The sequence below is a fragment of the Cyprinus carpio genome, chromosome B8 (genome assembly GCF_018340385.1).
Source record: "Cyprinus carpio isolate SPL01 chromosome B8, ASM1834038v1, whole genome shotgun sequence".
NCBI classification, from domain to species: Eukaryota; Metazoa; Chordata; class Actinopteri; order Cypriniformes; family Cyprinidae; genus Cyprinus; species Cyprinus carpio.
In genome coordinates, this window is record NC_056604.1 from 11879055 (window position 1) to 11895029 (window position 15975).

Here is a 15975-nt window from a genome sequence, read left to right on the forward strand (position 1 = left end):
CAGGCATTTTGGCATTTCCTTCTCCCCAGTCTTCCTCCAGACTCTGGCACCTTGATTTCCGAATGACATGCAAAATTTGCTTTCATCCGAAAAAAGTACTTTGGACCACTGAGCAACAGTCCAGTGCTGCTTCTCTGTAGCCCAGGTCAGGCGCTTCTGCCGCTGTTTCTGGTTCAAAAGCACACGCCCGTGCACGGTGGCTCTGGATGTTTCTACTCCAGACTCAGTCCACTGCTTCTGCAGGTCCCCCAAGGTCTGGAATCGGTCCTTCTCCACAATCTTCCTCAGGGTCCCGGTCACCTCTTCTCGTTGTGCAGCGTTTTTTTTGCCACACTTTTTCCTTCCCACAGACTTCCCACTGAGGTGCCTTGATACAGCACTCTGGGAACAGCCTATTCGTTCAGAAATTTATTTCTGTGTCTTACCCTCTCCCTTGAGGGTGTCAATGATGGCCTTCTGGACAGCAGTCAGGTCGGCAGTCTTACCCATGATTGCGGTTTTGAGTAATGAACCAGGTTGGAGTTTTTAAAAGCCTCAGGAATCTTTTGCAGGTATTTAGAGTTAATTAGTTGATTCAGATGATTAGGTTAATACCTTGTTTAGAGAACCTTTTCATGATATGCTAATTTTTTGAGATAGGAATTTTGGGTTTTCATGAGCTGTATGCCAAAATCATCAGTATTAAAACAATAAAAGGCCTGAAATATTTCAGTTGGTGTGCAATGAATCTAAAATATATGAAAGTTAAAATTTTGATGTTTTGAGCTTTCAGCGAATATTCATAAATAATGTTTTCATACTTATTGAGAACATTAACAAAAAAATATAAAAACATATATGACAGTTCGCACTGTGAACGCGCAAGACTCAAGACACGCGTGCCCGCGGAGGTGCGCGCATGCGCAGGGCCACCCAAGCCGCCAACTAAGGGGCCAACATGGAGAGAAAAGGTAATCTCTTCCTTGACTTTCTCTGAATAATATTTGCCTTCTTTGAAGCTATAACGTTTATACATGAGGCAAGGTGACTAACTTACATTCTGACTCAAACGAGTAGTGTAATATTAAAGCATAAAGGCGCGTTTTGTCTTGTATTGGGACGCATGGGCTGGTGTCTTTAGCGTTAGCATGTAGCCAGTCAGTCTGCAGCTGAAGTGAGCTAAATTTATTTTCATCACGCCCCAGAGGCATGTTTTAATGTCGGTTTGTATCGCCGTCAATTTAAGCGATTTCGCTTCTCTTGTTTTAGATAGACGTTAATCTTATGAGTAGGCTCGTGCACGTATCAGCTGGATGAGAGTGGAAAGCGTCTGTTTTCCTCTTTGCTGTCGTGGAAACTTCAGGAATTCATTTCCTTCAGCCTCGTTTTTGCATCCATGTTCTTGGCGTTATAAAAACAGATGAAAAATGCATGTTATTAAAGAGCCACGTCTGCACTCATGTAAAGCGCTCAGTTCCTGTCACACTGTAAACACCCAGCTGTGTATTGTTTATGTGCATTACATAAGATTACTATCACCGGTCTGTGTGTTCCTGTATTATTGTCAGGCTATGTTTGGCTGTCTTTGAATAACTGAATATAAGTTATATTTTAATTCATAGTTTCATTGTCATATGTTGCACTTCATTTGTCACACCAGTTCTGGCACTTCAGGCGAGGAAGAAAAGGGCCAAAGCCAAGAAGACGACCAAGAAGTGAGTTTGTGCTTTATTCTCTTGTTTTTTCCTGCTAGTTTTTATTTATTTGGGTGTTAATTTAAATTTTTTAAATGGCAGTGTTAGACTAGACCTAAGAATGACTCCCTATATGTATACTGGGTTGTGCGCAGTTAAACTGTTTTCTGAAATGTTATTATTGGACATTAAGAACCAAATATTGAATTCTGTCTGTTGACTTTTTAATTTTTTTTATGATGTTCTGGAAGTTGTTTAGTAGGTTGTTGATGTGTACAGAATGAGTCATCTTGAGTTTACTCTGATTATTCAGTATTATTTGTTGAACGGAGTTCATTTGATAATATCTCTTAACATTTTGGTAAATTAAGTCATCTTTTTGGCATGCAGAGTATCAAGTTGCACTTCCTTTCACTTCAGTTTTTGTGATGTAAGGCACAGGTGTTTTTCTTGCATGAGTTAAGCCAAGCATGGAAACATGCAGACAGTAAAATGCATTGAAGCACTGATAGACTTTTTTTTTTAAATGAGTGTGTCAACATTGTATTTAACAAAGGATCTTATGCGGAAAAAATGTATTTATTTTTAATAACAAGTCAAGTTTATTTATTTAGCACTCTAAATAATTATTGTACCAAAAGGGGATTTGGCCATAGATTAATAATTTTTCTGGTTCCCCAAAACAACCTATCAGTTCAAAAGTTATTAAAAGAAACATTTTTTTTTTTAGTGTAAAGAATATTTGAATGATCTAAAGAACTTTTTTTTTCACTTTAAAGAACCTTTTGTGGACTGGAAAAATTTCATGTATGTTAAAGTTTCTTGGAAAGAACGATGACCATTTTTAAAAATGTAGATTTTTTTTTTTTAACAATACAGGTTTTAAAGTTTTAAAGCAGATTTGCAGTAGTAAACAGCATCAGCATCACAAAGTTGTTAGATCAGGATTCTGTAATTTAGTTATGATAACAACTTCTGTTTAATTTATTCTAATATTATATAGCTGCTTTATTCAGGTCAGTCCAGTTCGGTTATTCAGTGAGCTCATTCAGTGTTTTTATGTAGTAAAATGTAGTCTTTATGTGAGTGTAGCGTGTCAAAAATTTTAATCACATGCTGAGGCGATTGTCAGAACATTTAATCCATGTAAAATCAGCATCAAAGAGTCTTTCATGTAAGATGATGGCTCTGTGAGTGTTTATACTGTAAGAGGACCGCCCTATATAGACTGTGCTTTAATGTGTGTCCATTGACCTAAATGAAATGTACTGTCATCCCTCAGGCCAGCACATCCTCCACGCGGGGCATCACTACAGCAGCCCCCTGCAGAGACCCAGATACAGGAGCCCGATGAGGAAATCCTCGGCTCTGATGATGAAGAGCAAGAAGATCCTAACGACTATTGCAAAGGTTGGAGACAAAGCTCTATAAGTTATCTTCGACAGCAGAAGTTACAGCTTGATTATTATAGACTAGACTTAAAATTGCTGAAGTGACAAGCTCAGTCTGTGAAGTGACAAGCTCAGTCTGAGAAAGCTAAAAAGACTAGAAGCACTTCCTTTTTTCAAAGTTGTTGTTTTTTCTGTTGTTGAAGCTACAGTTTCTTCTTAGAAGTGCAACACATAACTGGTTTAACCTGCAAAAGAAATGGATATTTTGTACTGTAAATACCGAAATGTCATCATCCTCTGTGTTTATACCCCATCACTGTATGTTTCAAATATCTGTGATTTTTTTTTTGTATTTAATGTAAAAGGGAAGTGATGTTATTATTCACTTTATTTTTACTTTATTATTTACTTATTTTACAATGTCAATAGTCTGATCAAATTCTAATTTCTATTTTTGATCTAAACATCCTTTTAATTGATTGCTTAAAATCAGTCCCTAACAAAATGACAATCAAACTAGCCCTAAAGGACAATCGATGAGCTGTCTGAATACAAATTGAAGGATTGCTGTTCTTCTTTGGTTAGGAGGATATCACCATGTGAAAATAGGGGACCTGTTCAATGGTAAATACCATGTGATCCGGAAGCTGGGATGGGGGCATTTCTCCACTGTGTGGCTGGCCTGGGACATCCAGTAAGAGCTTTGTCATTTTGAATAACACAATACTATAATGTGCCGAAGTCGCATATGAATAATACAGTTTTTCTCTTCATTCTTTCCTTCTCTGCAGAGGGAAGCGGTTTGTTGCAATGAAGGTGGTAAAGAGTGCAGAGCATTACACTGAAACAGCTCTGGATGAAATAAAGCTACTCAGATCTGTAAGTATCAAGAAACCACTAAAACACTTTAAATAATCATTTCAGAAAAATTATTTTTATTCAATTATTTTGATTATTTTTTATTTAATTATAGATTAAAAAAAAAAAAAAAAAAAAAAAAAGTTTTTTTCAGGCAAGCATACATATCACTAAACCAGGATGCTTAAATTTATTTATATTTATTTTATATTGTTTTGTTTTGTTTCCAGGTCAGAAATACAGACCCTGATGATCCAAACAGAGAGATGGTTGTGCAGCTACTGGATGACTTCAAGATCTCAGGGGTCAATGGGACTCGTATCCTTGAATATGAAGAATGTTGTATGTGTCTGTGTGTGAGAAAGAAAATGGGTTAAGAAGTCTTCAAGCAGGTGTCCCATGCTATTTTAAGATACCCCAAATTCTTTTACAAGGGCACATTGAAACAGTTGTTGCGTGGTAGTGATTATATTGAGAGAAGCTTTTCTGGTATTATGTTTTTCAGTTAGAACTTCTACACTTATTTCTATCAACAGCAGTTTGTGTTTTAAAAGCGTTGGACCTTCACTTGACCTTTCAGATGTCTGCATGGTGTTTGAGGTTCTAGGACACCACTTGCTTAAATGGATTATCAAGTCCAACTATCAAGGCTTACCTCTGCCCTGTGTCAAGAGCATCATTCGACAGGTAACACAGCACACCACCGCACAACCAGATCAGTGTTCACGTAATTACGGTTTGACTAATTAACTGCTGTCCTGGATTCAGTGGATCAGTTACAGATTAATTATTATGGGTTTACAGTCTTGCTGAATATTTTTGGTTGTATTAAAGAATTCAGAATGATTTGATAACAACAGCATGTTTAGTGTCTGTCACATCTTTTTTTTTTTTTTTTTTTTAAAGAAATACTTTTATTTAGGAAGGATGCATTAAATTGGTCAAAAGTGACATTAAAGACACAAAAGATTTGAATTTGAACAAAAAGCTTTGCAATCACATGAATAAATTCCATTTTAAAATATATAAAAATAGAAATGTTATTTTAAATTGTGGATAGTGCTAATTTGCTGTATTTTGAATCAAATAAATGCAGCCTTGGTGTACATAAGAGACTACTTTTAAAAACAAAAACAAAAAAATCTACAGAGTGTTCCTCAGTTAAAATCAGAAGCGATCAGAATCACCTCGTTTAGAGAGCTGTGAAAAAACAATAATAATAATAATAACAATGTAATTATGATATTTGTAGTTGTTTGAGTCTCTGTGTTTTTGAAATCTCTCAGGTTCTTCAAGGTCTGGATTATTTGCACACCAAGTGTCAAATCATCCACACAGATATTAAGCCAGAGAACATTCTCATGAGTGTGGATGAGCTGTATATCAGGCGGTTGGCTGCAGAAGCCACTGAGTGGCAGAAAGCTGGCGCTCCCCCTCCATCTGGGTCAGCAGGTAGGGCGGCTCTGCTTACTGACACACACATGATGAAGCACACTTATTACATGGCTTCAGTCAGTTTTGAATGAGTATGTGTCAACTTTTCCCCACTAGTTTTTGTTTAGCCAGTTCACATTCTCTCATTAACACAACTTGTTGATTAGCTTTCTTACCCTCTAGCATACTGCTCTTAAAATTGTTGTGTTGTTCTTTATCTTCCAGTGAGCACTGCCCCAGCGCCTAAACAGGTATGCTTTCCTTCTTAAGCTGACGTTTTTATGCATTTCATTTCGAAATATTTATTTATCTTTTTGAAACTTGTGACTCTGAAGACTGGAGTATAGGCTGCTTAAAACTCTGATTAAAAGAAAAAAGAATCATCAAAATTCCTTGTGACTCTGAAGACTGGAGTATAGGCTGCTGAAAATTCAGCTTTGCCATTACAGGAATTAATTACATTTAAAAATGTTTTAAAATAGAAAACAGCTTTTTTAAGTTGGATTAATATTTCTCAATATTACTGTTTTTAGCCAAATAAATGCTTGCTTGTTCAGACTGAGAGTCATGTTTAAAAAAAAATCTAAACATTTGCATGGTAGTTTACCTTTATTTGTCAAATAACCTGGAATGTCTCAGTTGTCATCAAAATGCTTTTGCTTTTTGGCATTAACATGATTACCCATCTTGCTCTTCCTCAGGCACCAAAAATGTCAAAAAACAAGAAAAAGAAGCTAAAGAAGAAGCAGAAGCGTCAAGCGGAGCTCCTGGAGAAGTGCATTATGGACTTGGAGGAGATGGAGATTGGGCCTGAAGGCAGAGAGGAAGAGGAGGATGAACCAGATTCCCCCAAATCCCCCTCCTGTGCCCCACTCAGACAAGCGTCACTGCAGGATATTGCTACTGAGGATATAATAAGTTAGCTTCTATTTGTATCAATAGTCTTTTATAGTGCTAATGTTAATTAAAGTTGTTTAGAATTTGCTATTATTTGTGATTCCATACAAATCAGCAACCATTAACACTTCACCAACATATTTCTGTTTCTCTGCATCTCACGTAACAGTAGGGACCAGAGAGAGACTAACCTCAGATGCTTCACTTGAGCTCAGCTGTAACGGCTGTGTGCACTCCAGTCAAACACAACCTGAGGAGGATGATCAAGGAGACCAGCGACATGGCCAGCTGTTACAGGAGGACCACCATAATGCAAACACAGGCCTAGAGGACACTGCTCAAAGCATGTACGAGTACTGTAATGGGGCAGAGTCCCCTGAACTGGACCAGGCCAGCTACAGTAATGGCACCTCAGGCAGAGAGCAGCCGGAGGAGGGAGAGCTGCCACCCGAAGAGAAAGATCAGCAAAAGACTAGAACTAGAGCCAGGGAACAGAACAAGGATAAGCTAAAGGACGGTCAGTGTATTTTCTATGCCTTTTAAGAGGATTAAAATTATAGGATTTTTACATGCTGGTATCTGTTTGTATTAAAGGGGTAGTTCACATAAAAAATGTAAAAAGTGTCATTATTTGTTCATCCTCATGTCGTTTCTAACCTGCAATGCTATTATTTTCAGGTAAACACATAATGAGCATTTTTGATGAGTGATTTTACAATGACAGATAATTGTGTCCACATATGTCTGTTTTTGATTCGCTTTTTCTTCCTCTTCCAGATAAATTGTCATCTGGAAGCCTATTGGTCAATCCACTGGAGCCACTTAACGCAGACAAAATCAAGGTTAAGATTGCTGACCTTGGCAATGCCTGCTGGGTGGTAAGAATCTCAATAATCTGATGAAATCCAAGTTGTAGTCATTTATCTGTAAAAATGCAAATTAGAATGATTTTTGAAGGATCACGTGATACTAAAGTAATATAATGAGTAATGAATGATGAAAATTATGTTTAGCCATCACAGGAATAAATTAATAAATAAAGTTATTTGAAATTGTAATAATATTTCACAATATTACTGTATTTATATATATATAATAAACCTTAAATATAATATTTATATTATATATAAACCTTAAAACAATCTTACCAGCACCCATGGGTTGAACGTTAGTGTAAGTTTATTTGGTTGAGTGTGGATTGATAAATGGTGCACAGACGTTTATTAAATATAGGAGTTGATTTCATCTTTTTATAAATTGAATAATCAGACTTTGTCCAGAGCTGAGTATTGCTATGATTTTTCTGCTCTTCAGCACAAGCACTTTACTGAAGACATTCAGACCCGGCAGTACCGCTCTCTGGAGGTGCTGCTGGGATCGGGGTACAGCACACCCGCTGACATATGGAGCACAGCCTGCATGGTGAGAGGCTACACGTGGTCTTTCATCAGTTTGTTAAATCTGCATTACTTCTACATAAATCGACAGGCACCATTGTGAGATCAGGTAAATCAATTTGGTAACGATTCAGACCTGATATCGAATGTTCTTTCTTTTTTCAGGCATTTGAATTGGCCACTGGTGATTATTTGTTTGAGCCCCACTCAGGTGAAGATTACTCCAGAGATGAAGGTAATGCAATATTTCTTCTTTCTGCCTGAAATACAAAAATGATGAATGTTTCCTGCATTACATTTATTGAGGAAAGATGGTACAGTGTTAATTAATCCGGATTACAGCTGCATGTACGTGCCTACAGTAGAGGACATACAGGTGCATCTCAATAAATTAGAATGTCGTGGAAAAGGTCATTTATTTCAGTAATCCAACTCAAATTGTGAAACTTGTGTATTAAATAAATTTAATGCACACAGACTGAAGTAGTTTAAGTCTTTTGGTTCTTTTAATTGAGATGATTTTGGCTCACATTTAACAAAAACCCACCAATTCACTATCTCAACAAATTAGAATATGGTGACATGCCAATCAGCTAATCAACTCAAAACACCAGCAAAGGTTTCCTGAGCCTTCAGAATGGTCTCTCAGTTTGTTTCACTAGGCGACAAAATCATGCGGAAGACTGCTGATCTGACAGTTGTCCAGAAGACAATCATTGACACCCTTCACAAGGAGGGTAAGCCACAAACATTCACTGCCAAAGAAGCTGGCTGTTCACAGAGTGCTGTATCCAAGCATGTTAACAGAAAGTTGAGTGGAAGGAAAAAGTGTGGAAGAAAAAGATGCAAAACCAACCCAGAGAACCGCAGCCTTATGAGGATTGTCAAGCAAAATCGATTCAAGAATCTGAGTGAACTTCACAAGGAATGGACTGGGGCTGGGGTCAAGGCATCAAGAGCCTCCACACACAGACGTGTCAAGGAATTTGGCTACAGTTGTATTCCTCTTGTTAAGCCACTCCTGAGGCGTCTTACCTGGGCTAAGGAGAAGAAGAACTGGACTGTTGCCCAGTGGTCCAAAGTCCTCTTTTCAGATGAAAGCAAGTTTTGTATTTCATTTGGAAACCAAGGTCCTAGAGTCTGGAGGAAGGGTAGAGAAGCTCATAGCCAAAGTTGCTTGAAGTCTAGTGTTAAGTTTCCACAGTCTGTGATGATTTGGGGTGCAATGTCATCTGCTGGTGTTGGTCCATTGTGTTTTTTGAAAACTAAATTCACTGCACCCGTTTACCAAGAAATTTGGAGCACTTCATGCTTCCTTCTGCTGACCAGCTTTTTGAAGATGCTGATTTCATTTTCCAGCAGGATTTGGCACCTGCCCACACTGCCAAAAGCACCAAAAGTTGGTTAAATGACCATGGTGTTGGTGTGCTTGACTGGCCAGCAAACTCACCAGACCTGAACCCAAGAGAGAATCTATGCGGTATTGTCAAGAGGAAAATTAGAAACAAAAAATGCAGATGAGCTGAAGGCCACTGTCAAAGAAACCTGGGCTTCCATACCACCTCAGCAGTGCCACAAACTGATCACCTCCACGCCACGCCGAATTGAGGCAGTAATTAAAGCAAAAGGAGCCCCTACCAAGTATTGAGTACATGTACAGTAAATGAACATACTTTCTAGAAGGCCAACAATTATGGCCAATTAACTTATGAAGTATTCTAATTTGTTGAGATAGTGAATTGGTAGATTTTTGTTAAATGTGAGCCAAAATCATCACAATTAAAAGAACCAAAGACTTAAACTACTTCAGTCTGTGTGCATTGAATTTATTTAATACACGAGTTTCACAATTTGAGTTCAATTACTAAAATAAATGAACTTTTCTACGACATTCTGATTTATTGAGATGTATCTAATGATTTCAGTTTTAATGTGACTGACAATTTACTTTGTCACATTAATGTCTCACTACAGTGACTATGTAATAGAATTGAAATACTTTAATTATTTAATTATTAATTGTATGTTGTTTTCTTCTATTCTAATATGTATTGAAATTTCAGTGCTTTAAGAGTTTGAGTAATCCTGTTGTTATTTCCCTGCTAACAATCAGAGCCTGCTGTTAAAATGCATTGAGACCCTGTCTCTTCTATAAACTTCCTCTTCATATTCACTTCCTCCTCCTCCACCTTTCGCCCAATACTTCTGCCTCTTTTATTGACCCATGTTTCTTTGTTCCTCCTAGTCTTCTAATCTTAGCTGATGCTGTAACTAAATGGACTAAAAACAGAAAGATGCATATTTTGCATGCCTTAGAAATTGATTGAGTGTGGTAAGAATTTGTAAACTTAAAACCTAATTTATTACCCATCAGTCAAGCTTCGTTAGGAGTTAGGCATTCTGTCATCTGTGATCTGTGTTTACACTGGAGTGTAAATGCTGTTTAAACAGATCTTTGAGAGATATGTTAGTCATGATCAGAATTTGCATGTTTTGAGCCACTATGTGGTTGTTAGGTACTCATTACTTATCAAGTGAAAATTCAGATTATTCTATTGATTTGAAAGGCGAATCATTTCATGGCATTTGACAAGTATAAAGGTTACATAGATGAAGCATCTGGTTGTAAATTGTGCATTGTGGTGCTTAAATTTATTGTATTTGTATATCTGCAAGGTATTTAGCAGAATCTGGTCAGACAAGAAGTCAAACTGGAGAGATTCATTATGCTCCTGCTTAGAACATGTTGTGTTCTGACACTTGTGGTAGACCACATTGCACTGGAATCAACTGATGTCATTTTCCTAAATATGGAGTGAGCAGAATTAGATCACACTTCAGACTTCTTCCAGTTTGAGTCATCTCAAAGAGGAAGGTAGCTCCAAGTTCAAATTAAATTGAAAAGTCTAATGATGAAGACACCCCATTCAGCTTGTAATCTCTCATTCTGGCCCACTGAATTTGTCCTCATTTCTTTCTTTTTTTATTTTTTATTTTTTTTAAATCTTCTCCATGTTCTTTCTGCTTGTTCCCTTTCCATGATCATGTTCTCTTTCTGTCTCTGTCTTCCCCCTCTCTCTCTCAGACCACCTTGCTCTGATTATTGAGCTTTTGGGGCATATCCCCCATCACTATGCTCTGAGCGGGAAATTTTCACAGGAATATTTCAGCTGTAAAGGTACGCCTGTCAGTCAGGAAGAGCCCTGTTCTGAGGGAGGGGTTTGAAGGGAAGAGAGGAGATCCAGCAGCTCCATTGACAGCACAGCCATGTCACACTTTTTTTCTGAAGGTTTTGCTAAAATCTTCTTCAGCAAATGTCCAGTTGTTCACAAGAAGGCTTTCTTACAAGTCTGAGGCAGCCCTAATCACAATAGACGAACTGTTGTAGCTTCAAAGCCACTGAATTGCGTGCGGCATGACTGAATTAGCTTGAAGCTTCACCAGAGGCAGGCCAACCTCAAAAACACTTCTGCATTACACAAGTCCAATTCTTCTTGAAATCTTTAATCTGAACCTCTGATGTGAAAATAGATCACTATGTGACTGCCGTCTGTGCTGTCAGGACATGGCTGCGTCTCCTTGTTTTTCCTCTCATGTCTCTGCTCTCAGGGTGGGTGAATGACTGTATTAACACTGTCTGATCAAGTTATTCAATGTTTGGTCCTCCCCTCCACCTCACCACCCCCTCCCTGCTCGGCACTCTCTGTGTGTGATGGTAGACCACATTGCTTTGATCATTGAACTGCTGGGGGCCGTCCCACGCAAACTCATATTGACCGGAAAATATTCCAAGGAGTTTTTCACCAAGAAAGGTAATGTGGCAATTATGAATGCATTATATACTTCGTCATGATGCTTTTATTAAAAACGAGTATGTACTCTCCTGTTCAAATGTTTGGGTTGATAATTTTTTTTAAAGTTTTCACTGAGCATTTATTTGATTAAAAAGATGGTAAAAAGCTATAATATTGTGAAATATTAGATTTTATATTTATTATATTTTAAATTCTAATTTATTCCTGTGATTTATTAATTGTCAGCAGTCATTACGCCAATCTACAGTGACACATGATTCTTCAGAAATCATTTAATATGCTGATTTGGTGCCCATGAATAATTTCAGGGCTTGCAAAATTTCAAAATTTACTTTCTGCCAGGCATTCTTCAGATTTTTGTAGCCCAAAATGAATTTAACTAGCCCAAATAAAAAAGATATTGGTCGAACTCCACTTTAGACATCAGCTTGTCAAGCAATCAGCTTGTTTAGAAAGTATTTTTCTTTGTATAACAAGTCAAGACTATAGGGGTGCAACAGATCACAAATCTAATGGTTCGGATCACATTACAGGTTTTGAGTCACAGATCAGATTCTTTTGGTGAGCAAATTTTTTAAAATTATTTAAAGGACACTTAAAGTATTTCTTTAATACCACAGCAAAAGCTAGTAGCATAACTAATAAAAGTCAAACAGTATTAAAGACAAGTGAACACTCATAACTAAAATAAGAACATAGATAAATAAAAGCATAGATAAAATATAACAAAGCTACACATAAAGTAATGTCTAACAATAGTTTTCAGGCACTAAAATGTAATTAAAGGTGCTGTATGTAAGATTTTGACTCTACTAAACCATAAAATGACCATAATATGTTTGCAGATATTTAAGAAACATGCCAGGTTAACATACTTGTTTACTGGAAAAATGATGCTACAGTCAGCTATTCTCTTTTGAAAATGTGCATTCAGGGCCGGAATGTCAGTGTCTGTTTTGGTTTGTGAAACCTGCCCACTGCCAGTTTACCCAATTGTATTTCGGCACCCCGGGTTGCCAGTTGGCGGAAAACACAGCGCATTTAATTTATCATCAAGTGCGCTTGTTCCTGTTGTTGTCATCAATCTGGCAACCTACCTGTGCATCAAGTCTGAGGAGGAGGGGGTGGGTGAAAAAAAACCCTCTCCAATATTTTGAATTTGGACTGCAATAACTAGTTCAAGCACTCGGTGTCAATCCTACATACAGCACCTTTAAGTGTAAAATAACACTGCATAGTGTTCACTGTATAAGTTAAATGTAGATTAATCTTTGCTAAAGTGGTGTTTTGTTGTTTGATTAACATTACTGACACAGACAGCAGCAGGTATTTATAGGCTGCTGGCCCTTTAAGACCTGACAATCTAATGTGATGATACACGTCCAGTTTCTTTGTGTTCACTTCACTTAACCAACTGTTTAAGATAATACTTGCTGAGACAGCTATTTTGGGGTAATTTTGAGTGTCTGAGTGTGCGCACAGTTATCAGCGTGTCAGTAACAAATTCTTTTGCCTCTTCTTGCACTTGAATGGTTTAAAACGCTTGACTGTTTAAATCAGCAAGACAGAAACGTGTGCAAATGATCAACTGAGATCTCTTTAACCACTGTAAGCGAGTGAACAATGCAAATCAAGGAAGGGATTTTATTTCACTATTCAATATAGAACAGTGATACATTTTGGTAGCCTGACTGGAAAACACACAATAGCCCCGGGACATCAGGCTAGCGATTTTGCGAGCCCTGCATTTATTATCAGTTTTGAAAACAGTTATGTTGCTCAATATTTTGTGGAAACCATGAAGGTTCAAAAGAACAGCATTTATTTGAAATGGAAATCCTATGGAACAATGTAAAAGTCTCTTTTGATCAATTTAATGCGTTTGCTGAATTAAAAAGTAATTGGTTTAAAAAAAAATAAAAAATGCACCGACCCCAAACAAATTCAAAGCAAAGCCTCACTGATGTGTGTTGTATGTACGTTTGGATTTCTGTACATTTAACAGTTAACATGAAATCAGAATTTTGAATTTAATGCACATTTCTGCACAATTTACCACTGCCCATCATTCCAAAAAGGTTGTCTTTGAAATGAAAATGTATTAACTTTAATTTTTTATTATTTATTTCTTTAAATATATATATTCATTCTGAAAGGGATTCCATTATCACTTTAAAATGAAGTTTAATGTTGATTTCATATAACTTTGTGAGGCGACATGTTAATGCCAGAAAGTTAAAAAAAAAAAAAAAAAAAAACAGTACTAGACTACTGCATGGAATGAGAAACCTGGACTCTTAATTGTGTGATTTCTCTAGGTGACCTGAAGCACATCACTAAACTGAAGCCGTGGGGTTTGCTGGATGTTCTGATGGATAAGTACGAGTGGCCTCGGGAGGAGGCAGAGATCTTCACTGATTTTCTGATTCCAATGCTGGAGCTCCTGCCAGAGAAAAGAGCCACTGCTGCCGACTGTCTGCGACACCCTTGGCTTGCCCTCTAGTGGCCTCTAGCCGCCACTGCGCATACTTCAAGGCTATCTCTCCCTGAACTCAAGAAACTGCAACAGATCACTTTCAGTTTTTTTCCAGTATTTTTCTTATGTTAATCTGAGTGATTTCATTTGCTCGGCTCACCAGAGGAATAGTAAACCTGTCTGTTTTTGTTCTAGTGGCTTTTGTTCTACTTTTTTTTTTTTCTCAGAGTTGAGAGGTTTTTTGTGAGGATCACACCCATCTTGATCCCAATGCCGTCCCTTTTATTTTGGCAAAGGATGAATTTTAGACCTAGGAGGCGCCTGTTTAGGTATTATCTGAATTCGTGAAAAATTAAGATGGAGGTCTGTTTTTTTGCAGTACTAACATGAGATGCCGTCCAATCCTCCTGATTACTGACGACTCGGACTGCAGTGTGATGCACAAGAGATCATTTTGTTACTCATAGTTTTCTGAGTGGGAAAGGAATGGTGGTTTATGGAAAGGGAATTGTTTAGTTTACCTTTATGACTGTAGAGTATAAATTAAGATGTTTCTGTTCTGCGTCAAGATTCGCCGCACCTCTGTGTTTCTCTCTCAACTATACAAGTGTCTTCTGTGTGTGTGTGTGTGTGTGTATGTGTGCGTGTGTTTATTAGTTCGGTAGGTTTTGATCTTGTCTGTCTCAGATTAGATTTTAAAGAGATGAAGTCTTCTCACTCACGGTCAGTCCATTTAGTGTACAAGAAGCTTTCACAGTAACTGTTAAGGGCCACAAAAAGTGATATTTGGGGGGGAAAAAAGAAAAAAACATTTGTGAGTGTGTTGTACGTTGGATTTATGTGTGCGCGCATGTGCATGCGTGTGTGTCTGTATATATGTGTACCAAAGAGTTTGCTTTGATCTGTATATTACAGCCATGTACAGTTTTTAAAAGAAATCCTACTATTGCATCTAAGCTAAGATTATTTAGCTGGATAGGAGTGTTTTAATAAAGCATTTGGAAGATGGGTGCACCTGTTGGTCTGATCTGCTGTTTTCCAAAAATGTAAAATGTTATAAAATGGAGGCGATAAAGCAGATTACTTTTCATTGTAATGTGCAATGATATTTTGTACAGATAAAAGTTAAGATTAAATAATTGTTGTGTCGCTAAATCTGTGGGCAATAGGAAAAAATAGGTAAAGAGTGCAGAAAACAAGTGTATGTTTTTTTTTTATTTGATAAAATTTTAGTACATGAAATACATCATATCCAGTGGCTGGCGATCTGGATTGACAGTTTTACTTTATAACCTTAGGTATGTATGTATGCAAATTGTATAATGTCCAAGCTACACATTTCTAGTAATTGTGCAGTTCATTCTCATATTGTATTTTCAGAAGGTTTTGGAATAATTGTCCTCTCCCCAAATTTGTCACTACCGTAATAGTAATAAAAATTTAATTAGAAGGGTTATATTGACCTATTGTAATGTATATATTTTCTCTTTTATTAAAGTTTTTTTTCAGAGGTAAATCGATAACAATTACATTTTTTAACTATTTCAATCATAATTTTTTCTTTGTAAAAGGCGAAACGTTGATCATATACTGTTTTCAAAGTTAAGGATTCATTAGTTTGAATATACATTGAAACAAAAACTAACAAAACATCTTAGTTGATAATTCAGTATACTTTATTTTTGACGAAACATCCCATGTTTGGGTAGTGACTGCAAATTTTTGGTAGTGACAGTAATGCTTTGTTTGCAACCACATCACATTACAGGATTTTAACTCGCATACTAAAACACACACAAATTGCATAACTACTAAAATTAAGTTTATTTCCCCCAAATATGAGGATTATGTGCTCCCTTTTCTCACTACTGAAACAATGATGACATGTTTTGGTGACTGTTTCAGTAGTGACAATTCTATGGGATAACACTCTAAAAAACAAAGATGTCACTATACTGAAACTCCACTAAATGTTTCGGTAGTGACAGTTTTAGATACTTTTGAACCTAGCTCAAAGATGCTATTCAGATTTTC

The 15975-nt window shown here is 37.0% G+C and overlaps 1 protein-coding gene across 3 annotated transcripts; it reads left to right on the forward strand.

The window, feature by feature from the left end:
* Window positions 1-858: 858 nt before the first annotated feature.
* LOC109092455 (SRSF protein kinase 1-like) lies at window positions 859-14955 on the forward strand. Of its 3 annotated transcripts, none has more exons than XM_042729708.1 (16): window positions 859-950; window positions 1640-1694; window positions 2956-3083; window positions 3650-3758; window positions 3856-3943; window positions 4153-4240; window positions 4503-4609; window positions 5209-5374; window positions 5582-5607; window positions 6058-6274; window positions 6423-6770; window positions 7031-7131; window positions 7568-7675; window positions 7816-7885; window positions 11370-11462; window positions 13784-14955. In XM_042729708.1, exons 1-16 carry the CDS (start codon window positions 938-940, stop codon window positions 13966-13968), a joined length of 1902 nt encoding a protein of 633 aa, XP_042585642.1. In that variant the 5' UTR covers window positions 859-937; the 3' UTR covers window positions 13969-14955. The 3 variants fall into 3 exon arrangements, with proteins under 3 accessions (XP_042585642.1, XP_042585643.1, XP_042585644.1); XM_042729709.1 differs by lacking the exon at window positions 11370-11462 and adding an exon at window positions 10736-10828 and having other exon boundaries at window positions 865-950; XM_042729710.1 differs by lacking the exon at window positions 859-950 and adding an exon at window positions 956-1023.
* The last annotated feature ends 1020 nt before the right edge of the window (window positions 14956-15975 follow it).

Excerpts from the sequence above, each read along its gene's own strand:
- LOC109092455 (XM_042729708.1), top strand. Across the intron at positions 3,944-4,152 it reads AAATAAAGCTACTCAGATCT|GTCAGAAATACAGACCCTGA; the intron begins GTAAGTATCAAG and ends TTTTGTTTCCAG. Across the intron at positions 7,676-7,815 it reads TATGGAGCACAGCCTGCATG|GCATTTGAATTGGCCACTGG; the intron begins GTGAGAGGCTAC and ends TTCTTTTTTCAG.